This window comes from Camelus dromedarius, chromosome 30, assembly GCF_036321535.1.
Source record: "Camelus dromedarius isolate mCamDro1 chromosome 30, mCamDro1.pat, whole genome shotgun sequence".
In the NCBI taxonomy this organism is placed as follows: Eukaryota; Metazoa; Chordata; class Mammalia; order Artiodactyla; family Camelidae; genus Camelus; species Camelus dromedarius.
In genome coordinates, this window is record NC_087465.1 from 3,300,646 (window position 1) to 3,320,726 (window position 20,081).

At 47.1% G+C, this 20,081-nt stretch overlaps 1 protein-coding gene and 1 non-coding gene across 2 annotated transcripts in view; one reads left to right on the plus strand and one right to left on the minus strand.

Annotated features, from left to right (window-relative positions):
- XKR4 (XK related 4) overlaps positions 1-19,696 on the plus strand; it is a 293,081-nt gene extending 273,385 nt beyond the window's left edge. Inside the window, exon 3 of the mRNA XM_031441621.2 lies at positions 9,883-19,696. Within this exon, the coding sequence (XP_031297481.2) occupies positions 9,883-10,829 (947 nt within the window). The 3' untranslated portion in view covers positions 10,830-19,696. The remainder of the gene's footprint in view (positions 1-9,882) is intronic.
- TRNAA-GGC (transfer RNA alanine (anticodon GGC)) lies at positions 18,034-18,107 on the minus strand. Its single transcript has one exon. It is a non-coding gene; the product is annotated as a tRNA-Ala (tRNA).
- Positions 19,697-20,081: the final 385 nt, after the last annotated feature.

Below are 20,081 nucleotides of genomic sequence, written 5' to 3' on the forward strand. Positions count from 1 at the left end.
CGGACTGTGAGGTTCTTTCCTTTGCATTTATTTTTGAGCAATGAAGGTAACACCTAGTATTTGTAAAACTCTCATAGTTTACAAAGTGCGTTCACAGCCAGTGGGGCGCTTTCTCCCGTCGGGCAGAGCCCAGCCTGCACAGGCGACTCAGCCGCAGCACCGCCCCCCACCCCCCCGGGGGGCGCAGGCTCCCGGGACCCCCCTCGGTGTCTTACTTCGGGGTGGGGGGCGTGGGGGGGGGCGGCACTGGCGGTCCCCACCCCCACCCCACAGGAGATGCTGGGAGCGGGGCGCGGGTTGCGAGGCCGGTGACCCCCAGCTTTGCGCCCCTGCGCGCCCTCGCGTCCTGGCGGGTCGGCTTGCGGAGCCAGTCCAGCCCCGAGAACAGATGATGCTACAAATGGCTCGCGCTCCGCGTATTCGGGCGTTTTTTGTAAATCACCTAGAAAGGCCTTGCCGGGCTTGAAAGCACAATTTATTGCTGCAGTATGAAGTGGCCCCAGCGCAAGCCGTGTCCCTTTTATTGACAAAGTGAAAACGAGGTGATGCAAAGGACAGGACACCCGAAAACAGGGCAGAAGCTGGGGGTTCCGGCCCCACCCCCACCCCCAAAAGGGCCTCTTTCCCTGAACCTCTCAAGAACCCTCCAATTCGACATTGGTGATCCTTGGAGAAAGCTACAGCGTGTGAAAGGCTTCTTAATTTAAAGAGCATCCATTCCTGCCAGAAATCGTCTGAGGAATAAAGCCAGGAAAAAGAAGCCGTGGGAAGCAGATAAATGAAGTGTCCGTTGTCCTTTATGGGGACCTCACAGCGGCCTGGGGACAGCTCGGGGCGGGGGCGGGGGGGGGGCCGCACGACCACGGTCTCCTGGCGTCCTCTGGCCAGCTCCCTGCTCCTCCCCAAACACCCCGAACCCGGCCTCGGCCACACCTCCAGCTCCGGCTCGTTCCTGGGCTGCCTTCCCTCCCAGACAGAGCATCCTTCGGGCGCAGGCCGCTCCTCTTCCCCCCGCTCACCAGGCTGGGCCAGCACGTGTGTGTTTCCACACAGGCCTGCTGTTCCTCTAGGGAACTACGTCCATGTCCTGGGCGCCTGGCCCTGCAGATGTGTTCAGTAGACGCTGATCAGAGGAAAGAGTGGAGGGAGGGGTGAGGGGGGAAAGGGGAGGACCTGGGTCTGCGCCTTCAGGATGCGAATCTATTATCCTTTTATCGTTGAAAGGTAGCGCCAAGCACACGTCTGCACAAATGGGTGGCGTGTCCTCGGCGAGGGCAGAGTCCCACTCAGCAGGTTCTCCCACCAGACAAGTGCTTGGCTCCCCATGTCTGTGAGCGCAAGTATTTATGCCATCTCATGTCACCACGAGCATAACATGCCAGTGCCACCCCACAGGGCCTCAGCCCTCCTCCCCTGCCGCCCCAGCCTGCCTCACTCTTGTTCATTTTATTTACCCAGGGTCAGCATCACCGTTTTGCATCCTCTGGGCCCCCTTCCAAGTCCTCGAAGCATGAATAGCTCTGAATGCGGGTGACTAGACAGTAGGTCTCATCAGAATTAACACTTGATTATAAACCCGGGGGACCCAGACTCTGTCACTATCCCGTGGATTCCCTGAATCACAGGCCCTTCTAAATAGGCCAGTAACTGTCAATACTGGTGACACGAGCAGGTGATTTGAGGCACACGGGCCGTCACACTTAACACGCGCGGCAGCCTGCAGAGGCACCCTGGGGACATGAGAAAGAGAAACAGCCAGAGGCTCTGTCCCAGACGCTTCGGCTGGTGTGGCTGGGGCCCCGACGGGGGGGGGGAGCCAGCCTTCCTGCAGCCAGGGGCCAGCCTGACCCAGGGGGCCGCCCTGCCCTTTGACTTCACAAATGCCCACCTGTTTTCCTTGAAATGATGAGGAAGTTTACTACTGAGGCCAGACATCCGCACTCCTCGCAGGGAGCTTTAGCGCTGACCTTCAAGAGGCGAGTTCACCCCGCGCCACCGAGGTTTCCGGGGACTTGGTTTCTCTGGCTGGGTGGTGGGTGGCAGGGCCTCAATTCAGGGCTTCAGTTCAGGCCGTGAACACACTATAACCATTTCAAAAAGTGTCCCCTAAGTCCCCAGGTTTCATCATTGGCCCAAAATATCTCAATGAGTTTAGGGAAGAGAGTAAGGACTTTAAAGTCGGAAACATGGGTAAAACCCTAACTCCGCTGCTTGTTAAAAACGTGTCCACAGGTTAGACGAGGGGTCAGGAAGCTAAGGCCCGTGGCCCACATTCACCCCACTGCCTGTCTTTTCTCCCATGTGAGTGCTGTCCAAGGCTGCTAACCCCCTGCAGTGCCGAAGCCGAAGGCTCCGACAGAGCCGTGTGGCCCACAAACCCCAGAAGATTTATTATTTGGTCCCTTACAGGAAGAAGTTGCTGCCCCTTGGTGAGACTACTTCACCTCCCTAAGCCTTGTTTTCCTCATCTGTAAAATGGGCAAAATAGAAGAAGTGATGCTGTGGGGAGCAGAGGAGGTTGCAACGGTGGGAAGGCAGCCACTCAGACGTGTTTGATACGTATCGGGGTATTTTTAACTATTATTCTATTTTGGCTGCTGTCCATCCATATCCCTCTTTGCCAGGGGAGAGGAGGACACAGCTCCTGTCTGCCTGTCTCTGCCCCTGATTCCCGCTTTTCAAAAATTTTTTTTTATTATTGAAGTATAGTCAGTTACAATGTGTCAGTTTCTGGTGTACAGCATAATGTCCCAGTCATGCATATATATACATATATTCCTTTTCATATTATTTTTCATTAAAGGTTACTATAAGATATTGAATATAGTTCCCTGTGCTATACAGAAGAAATTTGTTTTTAACTATTTGTATATATAGTAGTTAATATTTGCAAATCTCAAGCTCCCAATTTATCCCTTCCTACCTCCTTTCCCCCCGGTAACAGTAAGTGTGTTTTCTATGTCTGTGAGTCTGTTTCTATTTTGTAAATAACTTTATTAGTGTCTTCTTCGTTCTTTTTTTAGATTCCACATAGGAGTGATAACATACGGTATTTTTCTTTCTCTGTCTGACTTACTTCACTTAGAATGACGATCTCCAGGTTCATCCATGTTGCTGCAAATAATATTATTTTACTCTTTTTTATGGCTGAGTAGTATTCCATTGTATAAATATACCACCGCTTCTTTATCCAGTCATCTGTTGAAGGACATTTAGGTTGTTTCCATGTCTTGGCTATTGTATATGGTGCTGCTATGAACATTGGGGTGCACGTATCTTTTTGAATTAGAGTTCCCTCTGAATATATGCCCAGGAGTGGGATTTCTGGATCATGTGGTAAGTCTATTTTTATTTTTTTGAGGAATCTCCATACTCTTCTCCATAGTGGCTGTGCCAAACTGCATTCCTACCAGCAGTGTAGGAGGGTTCCCTTTTCCCCACACCCTCTACAGCATTTACCATTTGTGGGCTTTTTAATGATGGCCATTCTGACTGGTGTGAGGTGATAGCTCATTGTAGTTTTGATTTGCATTTCCCTGATAACCAGTGATGTTGCACATTTTTTCATGTGCCTGTTGGCCATTTGTATGTCTTCACTGGAGAATTGCTTGTTTAGGTCTCCTGCCCATTTTTGGATGGGGTTGTTTTTGGTTTTTTGTTATTAAATTGTATGAGCTGTTTGTATTGATTTCCTCTTCATTTTGCTCCACTACACCCCCTACCATCCAATGGAGGAAAAACTTCAAGAAAAAATAGTGTGGTGGTTAAAAAAAAAAAAAAAATGGTATGGAAAATAAACTTGTTCTAAAGGAAAATTTAATTCTACTGGGCATCTCAGGTTATTTGTTTTTTGTCTTTTGAGCTGTAATTTCCATCATCTTTTTATTTTCGATGTAAATTTAGCCATGCAGTTTGTAACATTATACAAGGAACAGTGACTTCCTGCCTTCTCCTAAATACAGAACGTTTTCTTTCCTAGAGAAAAAGTATTAGACGTTTCAAATTCCCACACACCGAATGTTTGCCTTCTTGGGAAATTTTAATAAAAATCTAAAAATAATAAAATTAAAGATTAAAAATGGGCTGGAGCTACATGAGGTCATCTAGGATTTTCTTTTTTCCAATCAGAAAGAAATAACTTTCCACATTTCTTAAGGAGGATGGGAGACACTTTGCTTCTCCCAACAAATTTCTTCAACTGCTTTCATATTAAGATTTTTTTTTTAATTTCAGTTCAGTGTTTCCCTTCCTTATCAACGTCTTGGCAGCCTTACAATTTGCCTTGCAAAGGAGTTGAAATTCTCAGGATGGATTATGAAGAGAATGCATATCCCTACCAAAATTAAACATTAAAGTGTTTAAACATTTTTAATCAGAACTATTACAAGGTTTAAAACAGAGATAACGTGGTTTCAATGCAAGGAGGTACAGAGCATCTTAGATCCCATGGGGCTTGTACTGCTTTCCTTCCCTTTACCTCACTCAACAAAGATCACAGCGGAGGGGGCTCAACTTTTTTTCAATTATTACATTCTCCCAACTGGGTGAATTCGATAGGAGTCCAGCCAAGCAGGTCTCCTGCTTTTATACCTGTAGCTAAGAGACAAGCTCTGAACACACTGAAGAAATGGAAAACCATTCTGGTTTCGTGACCTGCTACTCTGGGCTCATATAATCAACTCAAATTGGGCAGCATTTTTCTTCCAATAAAAAATCAGGAGCACTAGGAGGGCTGTTCTCCTCCAGGAAAGCTGAAGACGAGAAAAACATGGCTTTCCTCCCAGGTGCTTACGCTTCTGATCCACTTTGTGAAAAGAACCCAAAATGGGATCCTTTGGCCTGGGAACAAGGAGGGTCACTGTGAGCTTGAAGGAGCAGGCTTGATGGAAGCCCTTCTGGAGTCAGATGTCTGAGCGGTGGCACTATTCCGGGGTCACCTCCATCCTGCCGTGTTGTTGCCCACACGTTCAGGTGGTGGGAAGTTCGAGGCCTCCCGTTCTTGTCTACACCTCATCTCGCCTTTTGTGGGTGCTGATCCCATACCAGTGGCGGGGGGGGGACAGGGTCTGGAGACAGAACAGAGAGCTCAGATGCCTGCTGTCCTTGCTAATCACATCAGCTTGGGTAAGTTATTTAGCCTCTCTTTGGGTCTGTTTCCCTGAGTGCAAAACAGTGCTGGCCTCAGAGTGTTATCCTGAAATTTAAATTGGACAAGGGATGAAGAGACCTGGCTCACCCCTGTGCACACAGCAGGGCCCCCCAAACACTCGCTCCTTCTTTACTTGTCCACAGTTGTGTGCCTCCCAGCCACTAAGGAAACCATGAGGTTTTTTGACAAGAACTCAACGTGATATTGTCATCTAAAATCCAATGTGTTGTCTGTCAGTCTGTCTTCTGTTTAGGGAGTGTACCTTGAGGGGGAAAAGTTACCATGTTTGTGATGAGAAGACTATATATGTTATGAATGGTCATGTGATAATCTCACCGCCATAAAGAGGAAGGTTATGCTGTAAATCATACATTCCCAAACCATTGGCGAGAAGATACTTAAAATTTCCTCCAAAAATACTTAAACTGACTGCAGAAATAAGGTGAAAAGAAGGGAAGACAAGATGTTTGCGATCAAGATAGTGGGCAGATTGGGGGCAACTTGAGGGGCAACCCATGACGAATGGACTCGTTTCGGAGACTGGTACCCAAGCGGACTGACAGGTGCGCTGTGACGAGCACGGGGTGTGGGGCGCGTTTATAAGGGGGAAGGGGGGGGCGCTTAGATCAGGGGCTGGGACAGGCTTTCCTGAGGACACGAATGGTGCTTAAACTGGACACTGAGGGATGTGTAGGGATTAACCGGAGAGAGGTGGTTTTTCAAGGCCGAGCACAGCGTTTCTTGTCTCCAGGAAGGGAGTACGTCCGGGGAAGGAAGAGGTGGCGGGGTGGCTGCGGGACCAGAAGGGCCAGGGGAAGCCGGCCCCGGAGAGCTGGCAGGCCAGGCTTCCCAGGCTGGGCCGAGAAAACATCAGCTGTCAGTCAGCTTTCAGCACAGCCCTTCCATCTCTAAGGAAAGGGAGAGGAGCGTCTGGAAGGTTCAGGGAGGAGCGAGACATGGCGCCCCCTGCTGGCCAAAACTCGTGCTTCCCCGGTGACGGATTTCAGAACTCAGGCCGGTTAGTTGATTCCGCAGGAAGGGTCTACCTGTTGTATTATTCTCTCTGCTATTGTGTATGTTTGAAATTTTACAAAGTAATATTTTTAAGAGATCCCTTCTCATAAGTTGCAGTTTGGTAGTGAACGTGGGCCAGTGGACAGGTGTTTTTCTGGGACTAACCCTTGGCTGGCCTGTGATGGGGAACGTCTCTGGACCTTCCTAAGGAGTAGGAAAAACACAGGTTCATGCTGTTTGTTGAAGAATCAGAGAACTAGAGTGTTTGGTTCAATTCCCCGAACCTCCTACATCTAGGGAATTAGGCTATAAAACCTACAACATGTTCTCTGGGTTTCTCCGGGAATTCCTTTTTACACCCAAGCCACAAAAAATGCATCAGGAACACAGATTTTATTTCAGTGTTTTGGCTTTTGCAGCTCAGGCTGAGATTGCAAAGAAGCAGAATAGGAGAGCGATGAAGAAATGTGCACATTTTGTGAATATCTCGTTCTCCCTGTGCTTCTGACTCTGTATTTGGAATTCTTTCTTCCTTCCTTCACTCATTTCTTCTTCCTTTCTTCCTTTCTTTCGAGGTACCATACTCTTCAAAGAATGTCAAGTCATAAAAATTAAAGAAAGTCTGTGAAAACTAAATCGATAAGACAACTAAATGCAATACCTGGTTCTAGACTCAATCTGGTACCAGAAGAAAAATCCTGTAATGAACATTTTTTAGGTCCATTGATGAAAATGGAGTATTGATGCAGGACTAGAAAAAAACAGTATGGTACCCAAGTTAAATGGGCAGAAGTTGATACACTTACTGAGGTCGGCTAAGAGTATATCCTCCTTCATAGGAAAGAGACACTGATGTAGTTTAGGGTAAAGACTCATTGTCTTAGTCTGTTCCGGCTGCTGTAACAATACACCGCACACTGTGTGGCTTATCAACAGCAGCAATGTCTCGTTCACGGTTCTGGAAGCCGGAAGCCTGAGATCAGGTGCCAGCCTGCCCTGGTGAGAGCTCTCCTCTCTTCACGGCGAGGACTTCTTATTTTATTCTTACACGGCAGAATGACAGCTAAGGCTCTCTACAGAAATCCTGTGCCCGGAGGCTCCTCCCTCAAAGCTTAAGCACCTCCCAGACGCCCTGCCTACTAAAACCATCACCTTTAGGGGTTAGGATTTCAATGTACGAATTTGGGAAGAACACGAACACTCAGACCATAGCAGCCATAACGTACACAACACACTCTCAATTACTATTTTTACTATTCTTGCAATTTTTCTGCAAGTTTATGATTACTTGCAAATAAAAAAGTGTTAAAATGTTGTTGCCTAAAGGAGCTCTTAGAGTTCCGTGTTCCAGCCGCAGAAGTTCCCGAGAATTCTACCCCAACAGTAACACAGTGCTTTGCTGAGGAAGTCTGCGCTGGGGTGTGAAACAGCTGAGCTGACAGGGTTCTCGTGAAAAGCAGAAGAACTAAGCATCCTGTGTCAGACGTGAATTTGTAATGAGGATTAATTCTAAGACGGCCCCCTGTTTTCTGTTCAGGCATGTGTTTGTCTTATAAAAATTAGCTGCTAAACAGATGAAAAAGAAAACAATAATCAAATGAACAAGGGGAGTGCTAATTCTTGCCAAAGCATACAATTCACAAACTGGACGGCTACCATGGACACGAAATTTGCCCCTGGTAGAGACTTTTTAAATTGCAAGATACATAGAAAGCAAAGCTGATAAATAATCTTCCTTTTTCCACCGCCAGCATATTGCCATAGCAGGTTCCTGGAGTGCCAAACGCAGGCTGGACTCCTTTCTCAGGACATAACAGTAAAAGGGGTAACGATGACGGGGGATTTTGGAAGAAGCCAATTTTTCAATTCTTTGAAATGTGACAACAGATAACTTTATGATGCCATGTATGTAAGGTGTTTTTTTTTTTTTTTTTTTACTATTTTTCACCACTTCGAAAAACATCCTTTATTCACTGGTACCCTGATCTGAAATTATAGCACTGTAAACGCCTTGTGCACCAGCCTCTAACTGACCTAGAAATATTGCCAACACTGCCGAGAGGTACGGTAATGAAAGGGCTTTGTGCTGGCCAGAAAAAAACCCGGAAATCCAGTGTGAGATGTGGATAGTCTGCTGGCTTGATTGGGAGTAGATATAAGAAGTGGCTGTTGGAAAGGATTTTCCTTATCAATTGTTTTTGGAGCTCACCTGACTCCAGGAGCACGCGTAAGAAATGATTATCAAAGTTGAATGCTTTTTTTTCTATCAACTAATGTGGCTCTTTCCAGCAAGAGTCCTTTTTGCTTTTAAACTAGACTTTACTTAAAGTACTACTTACCTGCTTTGGGGTTCGTATTCATTAAAGAGTACACCTTACAAAGAAAATGAATTTGAAAATGTAAGTATTACTTATCTGCTAATATTTTTACCCTTTGCCTTTAGCTTTTTTTGTTTGTTTGTTTGTTTGCTTCAGTATCTTTTTTTAAAATAGTCATTTTTTAAATTCATTTTTCAAGGTCCATAGACAACAGCTTTTCTCGATCAAAATATAAAAAGAAAAGTACAATTCCATCCTAAGTTCTTGGCACCCCCCTCTTCTGTCATTTCCACAGGATTAGTAATAGATCTGGTGAAGAAGAGCTAGCTGGACTTTAAAACGTGCAAAACTGTGTTAGTCTTGGTAAGTCTTGTCACGGCTCGTTGAGTAACCAGCTGCAATGCCGGTTGACCTGGTGTTTCAGTGACAAAGAGGAATTCTCCAAAGGGCTGTCTCCTGAAGGGGGCAGTGTGTCTTCAGGGGAGCCCTGTCCACCTCTGGACCACAGAGGTGATGCTTCCAGGGTAGGAGAGGGAAGCAATAAAAATGATTTTTTACATTTAGAAACCTACTTTTAGGGGCGAATCTAACCAGACAGGGCTCGCTGCATACCAAGAAAAGTGGTTGATAAGTGATTTCTGTACAAGATTTAATTTGTGGAAGAATAAGAGACGAATGACAATGTGCAGACATTTCCTCTCCTTAGTAGCAGGAAGCTGTAAGAGTAACAGATGATATTAGAACAGACTGAACAGCAGGTATCACGAGAAAAGGCCAGCGAGGGTCTGTGAGCTCCTTTTCTTATTTCCAAGAAATAGTTCACTCTCTTTTGGGGAACGGACTGCATTTATTCTTGCCTCGAAGTAGAAAGGTAATCCAGCTAACCCTCAAGTTTCCTGTGATTATTCATCCCTTCCAATCGCAGAATCTCACGGGGGACAGGGAGCCCAGGAGATCGCCCACTTTTTAAACAAGGACACCAATCTAAATGGTTGTCTGAAGTCATGCAGGTAATAAGCAGCAACGTTGAAAGAACGCCCCAGTTCTGCCCGCTCCCCGCCCACAGCGCCAGTCCTACCCCTCAAAGCCGCCTCCCTAGTCTGTTCACACCAAGTACACAGACTCCTGCCACCCCCTCCCAGCTTTCAGACCCCACACGCCACGCTGGTCTTGAGTGGCACTGCCATTGGCTTCACAACGTCTCCATACGGCTGGGACCCCATTAAGGACAGATCCTTGGAGCCCCAGCTGAGTGTTTAGTCCAGCTGAAACCCAAAGAAATTGAGAGCTAGGCTGTGGTCAGAGCCAGGCCATCCCAAGCCGCCAGCCCCACGTGGCTTCTTTCCAGGGACGACAGCACATCTCACTGCTGACGACACGTCTTCCTGCTTGCTTTTGCAGGTTTCACAGCAGCCGCCTCCCTCGTGTCCTTGGCCTGGGCCCTGGCCTCTTACCAGAAGGCCCTCCGGGACTCTCGCGATGACAAGAAGCCCATCAGCTACATGGCCGTGGTCATCCAGTTCTGCTGGCACTTCTTCACCATCGCCGCCAGGGTCATCACCTTCGCCCTCTTCGCCTCGGTTTTCCAGCTGTACTTTGGGATCTTCATCGTCCTGCACTGGTGCATCATGACCTTCTGGATCGTCCACTGTGAGACGGAGTTCTGCATCACCAAGTGGGAGGAGATCGTGTTCGACATGGTGGTGGGAATCATCTACATCTTCAGCTGGTTCAACGTCAAGGAAGGCAGGACTCGCTGCAGGCTCTTCACCTACTACCTGGTCATCCTTCTGGAAAACACCGCCTTGAGTGCCCTCTGGTACCTCTACAAGGCTCCCCAGATCGCAGACGCGTTTGCCATCCCTGCGCTGTGCGTGGTGTTCAGCAGCTTCCTGACCGGTGTGGTTTTCATGCTGATGTACTATGCCTTCTTTCACCCCAACGGACCCAGGTTCGGGCAGTCACCCAGCTGTGCTTGTGAAGACCCCGCCGCTGCCTTCTCTCTGCCTCCAGAGGTGGCCACGAGCACCCTGAGGTCCATCTCCAATAACCGCAGCGTGGCCGGTGACCGCGACCAGAAATTCGCAGAGCGGGATGGGTGTGTCCCTGTCTTTCAGGTGAGGCCCACGGCCCCATCCACCCCATCGTCTCGCCCACCACGGATTGAAGAATCTGTCATTAAAATTGACCTGTTCAGGAATAGGTACCCAGCGTGGGAGAGACATGTTTTGGACCGAAGCCTCCGAAAGGCCATTCTGGCCTTTGAATGCTCCCCGTCTCCTCCGAGGCTGCAGTACAAAGACGACGCTCTCATTCAGGAGCGGCTGGAGTATGAAACCACTTTATGAGACGAAGGGCCTGGAGGAGGGCCACGCCCTGCAGGTGCAGGGGCGACAGCAGGGCTGCGGCAATAACGAACCTGCACCCAAGAGCGGGGCGGCGGGCGGCGGTGTCCTAGCCTGACCGCCGTCAGGACGAGGTCTGACCCTCCGCCAGCCGACTGCCTGCTGCTGGCCTCCTGTCAAAGAGCAGCCGCGAGCCTCCCGTTCCACCTGCAGGGGGCGGACCAGCGCAGCAGGACCCCTTGGGGCTGCCAGCCCCTCCCGCACAGTCTTTTAGCACATCCGCCGGAGGGCACCGTTGTGATGGAAAGTGTTGCCTCCAATCAGTAGGGTGTTTTGATGGAGTTAACTGATCGTTGCATAAAATGTACTGAGTCATACACACACGTACACACACATGTACACACACACACACACACACACACACACACCAGTCCTCCGTCAAAATAGCTTAGGTGATTTTGCTTGATGCGAAGCTGTGATTCCCACAGGAACACAAAAAACAAAGAGAGAAAACATACCCCTCCAGACCTGAGAAGAAACAAAACACAATTAGTACTGCTTAGACAGAATTCATAAACCATTCTCATGTGGAAACCAGTACCCTGTGTGAAGGGCCGATAATCCAGCGGCAGACAACCCAAGTGAGTTTACACATGCATTAGAGTTGGTGGAATGGTTCGTTTTCAACACATTTCAGGATTTTTTTTTTAATTTTAAATTTTCAGTTCAGAACATCTTTGATGACAGAAACCCTATGCAGCCCACGTCTGGCTTTTGACAAGACCAAGGAGCTCCATAACTTAGCGATGTAGGTTCAGTGATAATCAGGATTCAGTATTCAGTTACGAAACTGTAATAAATACACAAAGAGGAAGCGGGGGGCCGGGGGGCAGAGAGGCAAAGCGAGCGTCTGATTCCGCAGCTTGCGCGCCTCGCACGGGACGTCCGGGCAGAGCTGCGGGAGAGACAGGCTGTGTTCAGGCCCGGGGTGCAGGCGGGGCCCCGGAGCACGCCCCGCCGCCCCTTCTAGTGCCAAACGCCGCCGTGCGCCGGGCTGCCGGGGAGCCCGGCCAGCCGGGCACGCGCCCCACAAAGCAGAGGAGAGCTGCGCCGTCACGTTCTCCTCTGTGGACAGACTCCCCCTCCCCCACTCAAGGGCAAAGTGACGTGTCTTTCGGAAGCTTTGGGACGCTCTTTAGTAAGTATGAGCCGACAGGTGCAGTGAGAATGCTATGGGAAATCCCTTCTGAACTGAGCGGGGGCCTATCACTAGATCCAGCTAAGATCTGAATTGAACCATTTGTGAAGTCGCACTCCTACAGGCTTCTGGGTTTTAAATGCCTCCGTCCAGCAAGTAGACGTTCCCCACTTTCTGTTCCCAGCGTCCTCGGTCATGGTGCTTTTTGTTGCATTAAAAGTGCCGGTCAAACTTTGATAGTATTTTTTTATAGTTGGTGCAGAGTGGAATAACTCATGGATTATTTCAATATTTTTGTAATAAAAATATAGGGTACACGTCTAGGCATCATCCCTTTTTTTATAGACCTGGAATCGTTTAAAACACTTTAAGCATCATAGTTGCTTGGGACGTCAGACACTGGTCCACAGATTCCCATCAGCCTGCCTCGGCAGATTGAGAACACCTGTCTCTTGCAAGACCCCCCTACTTTACAATGTTGGTGCCCCCAGGAACCTGGCCAGGGGTGCTATTAGAACATCAGGTGACGAGAGAGTCCGCTTGACTAGAAAGGGCTTGTCAAGACTGGCCAATGTTTCCCCGGAAATCAGAGACATAAACGATAACTTCCATCCATCCACTATGACAAACCTGACCACAGTGGACGACGTCTTAAACTCCCTTCCCTGGTTTTGTATTATCCCAACTGATAGACTAAATATTAGTTGTCACTTTAAAAAGAAAAAGTCAGTTTGACATCAATCAGTTATTTGGACTGTCCAATTCACTTTAAGTAGTCGTGTTCTAGAGCCGCCACCCGTAACAGGCAGCTGCTGTCCCTGTGGCGGCGTCCACAGGAGTGACAGGCAGCTCCACCCACAACTTTTTTGATACAAAGCACCAAAACGATGTTTAAAAAATAGACAATTTTTTATCAGTAGACATGATAGGATCCTCCAAGCAAGATTTCACTAAAAAAAATAACATTCTCTGGGCAAACATTATCTAGTCACCAGTAAAGGTCCAGGGAGACGCTCTTCTTGTCAACAATTGCTGAGAACATTCCACCCCCCCCCAACTGTAGAAGGAAACAAAAATGATTATATTGGCAAATTCCTCACTTTCGGTGCAGAACCATGAGTTATTAGCATCATTATTTCCAAGACAACTTTTAATTGATGATCTGTGGAAGTTGAATTGCTCAGTTGAACTATAGCTTTGATGCCACGTGTAAATAACAGGTTATAATATTGTCAGTCAACACAAACCCAGCAGCCCTGTCACTCTCCAGCCATGTAAGACCTAAATTATTTCTCAATTATTTCTTCATGTAACACGTGAAGAGCCAAAATGAGTGCTGCGTGGGTGTGAACCGAGGTGCTACGCTTTGTCTTGGAGGTGAGGATGCATTCGGGAAGGTGTCAGAAGTGTGAATTTTTCAATGATTTCCCAAATACGGTAAATACTCTGTTATCCAACACACTTGAAGGTTACAAAATTCTAGTCAAAATCCTTGTTAAGGAAATATCTCCACCATGTTCTGAATTACAAACTTCCTCAAGATTATAAACAAGAACAAGAAAAAGTTTGCTTCTGAGGAAGACGATGACTTAATCGTGCTCCCAAGACTCAGAAGGCTCTGGGCTGCCGTCAGACTGTGCGGCGATGAGAGCTTTTATTGGCTTCTAGACACGCTGATAACAGAGAGTTTAAAGTATTAGGATTTAAAGAGACATCGTCAGTGTACAAAGGAACAAAGTTTGATTTCCCTATTTACATTTCAGTTCTTTCTTAGCTTTTATTTTCAATTCACCACTTAACCCTCCACAGAGAGTGACCCAGGAATCCAGAGGGAGCACCCCACAGTGAGCGCACAAATTGGAAGAGCTGGATTCTTTCTGTGGCCTCCAGCTGTCTATTCTGAGTCCACCTGGGGTCCCTGTGGGGTGGAAGGGTCTGCTTTTGGTATTTGATTTTTGCGCAGGGCCATGAAATGTTCTGCAGGAAAATACGTTTTTTCGCTTTTAAATTAGCATTTCTAAATGAAACCCTATTTGAGATTAATGAATGTATATGTCTTAACCACACTGAGACTTTAAGTATTTGTGTGGAAGAAAAAGATTTTTCCATGTAAGTCAAAGTTTGGTCCCCAAAAATGACCATGTCCTTTAAATCTTCTCTGATTTCCATTTGTCCTCCTTAACCATGTACTGTCTAGTTCAGTGACCTTGACTTTACACTCTGTTACTATTCATTTATGACATTGCTGTGAACCCAACAAATGAAATAAATTTTCCTACTAACATGGCAAGAATATACAATTCAAGTATGAGCAAAAGATAAAATACAAAGATAATCTGAAGATATTGAAGCACATTGAAGTATTTACACTTAATTTCTAAATGCCCTATTTCTTTGGCTCTGTGAATAAATGAAGTGACGGCACTGACCAATTTAAGGGGAATAGGGATAATTGAAATCTCAATGACTTCTTTTAAAATATCATCCATGTTTGTGTATGGTATAGATTACAAACATGTATTCTATATAATACACAAACACACAGCCACACAACTAAAGTGACAGAGGAAGGGCGTAAAGTATACACTGCCCTTTCATGTCTGTAAATGGGTATGTTATTGACACATGAACTTTTAGATAAAAAGCTTTTTCTCGCTCCTTTCGGCGCCAGCCCGAGCATATCGTCCACATCTGTTAAGACGTCAACACACCTGTGATCTTCAGTTGGAAATACCTAGATGTAATTTAGCTCTTTTAACTTGAATGAACTCTCCCACTCCTGGAAGGGCTCATCTTTTAAGCAGTTGAATAGAACAGTTGTGAGTCATTGCAGAGTTTCTCTCTCCGAACAGACTGAATGGAGCGAAGGAAACCCCTGGGGTCCTTACCAGGATTCTGTGAGGTTACCTGTTTGCCTTGAATTGTACCAAATGCCATCGAGTGGAAACAACTTCTGACACAATGTTTGGACAAGAATTCAGAGGAATTTTTTTTTCTAATGAACCATTTTCTAGACTACACGCACATTCCCCTCTGTTCTCACAAGTCTTTGCCATTAGCCATCACCCCCTGTGTAAAGCTGGGACGAGGTGCCGCAGTTTTGTTTCTCAGGAGGATTCCTTAAAGCTCTTGTAAAAGTAGCTCGGGCCGTCTTTCAGAAATAGAGCTCCGAGGACGGCTGACGCGCCTGCTGCAGACACAGAGGGACTTAGTGGCCATTTCTCTAATTTCAGTGATGGATTCAGATCAACTCATGTTCATTTATCTTCAGCAACCCAGTGTCACTTGTGGAAACCATCAGAACGATTGCTCCCGCCAGCTTGTGGCTCAGAACCCCCCTTCTCCCCCTCTGAAGCAGGAGCGCCTCAGACGGGCCAAGGACGAGCGGATCCCCCTCCGTCACCACCACCCCGCCCCTGGTCTCCGAGGCTCCGGCCCCGACCCGACCCGACCCGAGTCAGGCTGGGCAAGGGTCTTGACCTCTGGGCAGTACTTCCTCCCCCTACTGGGGCAGAGCGCTCTCTGTGGACACACATCTTGTCCAGTTGCCTTCCTGAGAACGGGCACCTGGAAAGACACAATACGTGTCCCTGATCAGCACCCTCAAAAGCAGAACTCTGCGGGGTGTGGGCGGGACTGTGTAAAAACACGAGCCGTTCCGCTGCGCTGACCGTGGCAGCTAGGCAGCTGGCACACAGCCTGCTCTCACGCAGAGGGCCTGGCGGCGGGCGAGGCCAGCAGGAACCAGGGGTCTGGAAGCTCTTCCTTGAGTGTCTGAGGCATCACGTTGTCTCAACACCCATCGGAAGCTCTTTCTCTAGATTCCATAAGGAAAAAGAAAAATCAGACTTTTGTAATATTGCAGGCAACGGCTTAGCCCAGAAATCTAACACTTTGGTCTTTTGTGCTGCTAAATAAGAGGTGATTTAATGTCGCTGCGATGGCTCGTTGCTTTGTTAAAATTGTTTTCATAATATTCCGACGGGAGTCAGAAACACTGAACCCAGGTTTCACTTTGGTTCCTCTCCCCCTGTATCGGTGGTGGCTTCCCAGGCCTGAGAGCCTATCTGGTGCCTGGGCTGTGCCCACAGCTTCACCTGAGTGACCTCGGCCCATCCTCAGAGCCATCCTTGAGTGGAGCCCCATTTACAGATGATAAAACTTCAGCTCAGAGACATTAAACTAGCCAGGGGTCCGCAGCTGAGGATCGCTAGAGCTGAGCATTGAGTGAAACTGATAATGACTTCTATCAGTTCCAAATCCTCCTAGAAAACCAAGGAATACTTTTCCACCCAGCTCTATTCCTGACTCGGCAAGGTCTCAGGAGAAACAAAGCGTAGTCAGATGATCAAATTTTTCAAAGAAGATTCCATTTAAGAGTCAAAGATGTCTTTCAGTGTGAAAAGCTGAACATTTTAAAAGTCAGTGACAAGAAACGGAGGTCTCTTCCACCTGTCACTGAGTCTTCCTTCAGCTCCCTAATTCGCAGCAGGCAGATGAGTGCCCGTCTTCCGTTCCAGAAGACTGTCCCCCAGCCCCACTGGCCTTGCTTTACATTAAAGTAAGTAATGAATACAAATGAAGCTGATGGTTCTTTTCTTCTGGTCTCTACATGTACGCTACCATCAGCCGGTTAGGCAGACGGGAAGATAGCTAACCCCCACTACTTCCTGACCTCTGACTGATCAAGAAACAGAGAGGAAGGAAGGAAGGAAAGAATAAGGGAAGATGGGTCTAACAAATCTTTGAGTGACATTGCTTTCATACTAAAAGGTAATTCTATTCCATTTTTATAATTTTCCCCTAAATTTTATTTGCTGTCTTGCAGATCACAAAATGTAATCCTTAATGGGATTTTTATAGCACTGGTCGAACCATCACATAAATCTAGAAACTTCATCTCAGATGGAAAGCTTACATGTAAAGAATGTAGCAAACGTTTACCAAATATTTGTTGAATCAAATTATAAGACAATGTGTGTGTCGTTTCCCTCCTCAGCTGAGACGTACCATGTCTGAGGTCTACAGGACGACAGAGTTATGACCTAGTCAGGGATGTGGTTGTGCAGGGAGCTGTGTGTGTGTCGCTTGAATTCATGCTAAAAAGGTAGCCAATCATAAGCCCCAAATTTTCTCAACCCTGGTGTTTATTTTCAAAAAATATATGCAGTGATCAGTCTGAATTTAACACATTAAGACACAAGCCATCCCTAACTTCCTGCCTTTTGGATATGATTTAAGCAGATCTTTATAAAGTTAGGTTAAATTAGGAGTCACTAACTTTTAGAGGAAATAGTGTCTAAAGTAACGTTTCTTTTTATAGATGAGCCCAAATGGATCCGAAGAGACCAGGCATTGTTTATCATCATTCATTCAGTCAGTCAGTCATTTATTAGGCACAATCAATTTGCCAGCCAAAGCACAGTCACACCCAGAATGAACCCCGCGTTCGGCATCTCACACTGCGGTTACTGGCAGCAGCATAAGCGCCTTCCGACCTCAGCCCTCGTTCTGCCCTCCCACACTGCTTCTCTTTTTAGTGTCTATGTTTAATTCTATGCCAGAGCAATAAAGAAACAGAAGCTTTTCCAAGGTTGTCATGTGAGCCCCACGATAAACAACGAGCACACATCATGGCGAACGTAAGGTAGTGATAGGAATGGAAGGATAAATCAACAACGGATGACTGCTTATAGAGAGGAAGGTAACTTTACAATTTGTGTTTATGCCTCTCCTTTAAAGCAAGGCCACAAAGCAACATCAACAAAAAAAAAATTGATATACTCTTTTGGCATATAGTATTTGACTCAAAGCAATCATCTCTGAATAAGGTTTGGAGATATTTCTAAGAATTTCTTTTAAGAAGAGACATGAAATTAGGATGCCTCTGAAATGTCTGAAAAGTTTTCTAATGGTCACTTCACAGATCCTCAGGAAGCATTTTTCATGAGCACATACGATGCTTTTTTTCCCCAAACCCCATTCTTTCCCCTTGCCTTCTTTCTTAAATGGAGGGACTGGGGATTGAACCCAGGACCTCATGCATGCCAGGCATGCACTCTACCACTGAGCTATACCCTTCCCCCACCGAAATCACCATTCTGATTTTTCACAGAGTGATTCTTTCTGGCCACAGAGGAATGGAAGAGGGACCATCAGGTGGACAGAAGCAGGACACAGAGTGAGGGAGCCAGAGGCCCCCTGGACAAGTAGTGGGACGTATGGGTTCATGAAAGATCCCCCTTCCCCATGACCGTGGAGAATCACCACAAGAGCATCTCTCTGTACACAAGCGTTAGAGGTGGTGGTGGGCCTCCCCAGAATGTAGTCTCCAGCAGTCACGTTATTTAGGGGTCACAGATTTCCAGGCATAAACCTCAGTTACTGCAACCTGAGAGGCCGTTCTGAAGCCTCGCTCCCCACGCCCAGAAGAGCAGCACTGAGCTGCAGCCCCTGTCGTGGGTCGGAGCCATCAGCCCCACCCCGTGTGGACACATGCTGGCTTGATACCGAATCCAAGCCTCTCCTACAGTATGGCCCAGTGTGGTTGGCTTTCCACAAGGTCAAGGGCACACGGTTTAAAGATAATGATTAACGTGCATAACTAATTTTCTCTGAGTGAAATAATGCTGGTCAGGGGATGCTATAAACCCATTGGTCCTCTATGGAGGAAAAAGAAAGAGAAGAAAGCATACTAATTTTTATGAGCACAGAATAACTAAAAGAATTCCATGGTGAGTCCCATGAAGTAGCAGCAAGCAGCTGACCTGAGGACAGTGCCAAGTCAGAGCCACGACCTCTAGCCCCCTGGCACCATTCATAGTTCGTTACGAGGTTGGCTGCTGTGTCCGCTGCTGCACCAGACAGGACGAGTCGTTACCGACATGACGCTTCCAGAGAAAGAGCATGTTTAACAAAACCGATCAACATCAAAACTAATTAACCATCTTGCTAAGAAACCATCACCGCACGGTATCAGCCCGGAACTCTCCCCTGTGCCGTCGCTGAAGCCTGTCAGCTACTCTGTTATTAGAATTTCAGAAGATGCAAGATTTGATGTTTTTATTTTACTTCCATCCACCACATTAAGCTGGTGGCCGTCTCCTCTCTCTGTTGCTTGATTTGCATTAAAATGGAACTCATCAAATTCTTACTTCATTAAGAGCTACGAATGTTAACAAAAGGAGACGTTGTGTTTAATTTAAGCTAACATAACTGTTCTAGTGAGGGTCTGGTACAGAGTTGTATCACGGCAACACTCCTAATTATTCCAAGTTAATTCACCCATCAGTAAGTTCTAAAACATCCCTTAGCATGTTGAAAGCACACTTTGGGTCTCTCAACATCAGAAGAAATTCCTATTTGGATTACAAGCCAGTAGGACACGTCTTCATCAACACTGGCATTTCAGCACATTGTGGTTCGGACAAATGAACACTTGTGTTTGGCGTGTTGGGCACGGCTACTAAAACTCGGCAGGTAGCCCTTCCCTGGGCCTCCCTGCTTGTGCTGCTGACAGTTCCTCTTCTACTCAAATCGGAAGCAATAGCGCGTCCTCCTGTAACCAGAGATCTGTCTGCCGGTCACAGCATTGTCATTTCATATTCCTCTTTCAAAGAATATCCAGCTACTCCTATTAACCTTTCTAATGTATTGTACACAGAAAAAGAAAGAAATCTCTGAAGTGCGTCTTGACAGCCCGAGGTGGGTTGAGTCAGAGCCTTGGAGCTCTGCGGGAGGAAGGCCATCGCTCCTGCCTTGAGGAAGGGGAAGCGGCCGGTCCGGATGAGCCAGCCACGCCGGAGGCTCGAGCCTCGGCGTCACAAGCTGCCGACTGCGGATGCTGTCAGTTCCCTTCTTTTTTTTCTCCCAGAAACATCTTGGAACTTGTCGAGCTTTACTGAAGGCTGATTGGCATTAATTAATGCAACAGACCTTTGATCTTGCAAATTCTTGACTTGTAATGTGATCGCCAAGCTGCTACAAGGGGACAGGAATCAGTGAGTGGAAAGGGGCGCTCGCTCGGTGGCGTGGGGTGCCGCGCCCAGCCCGGCCGG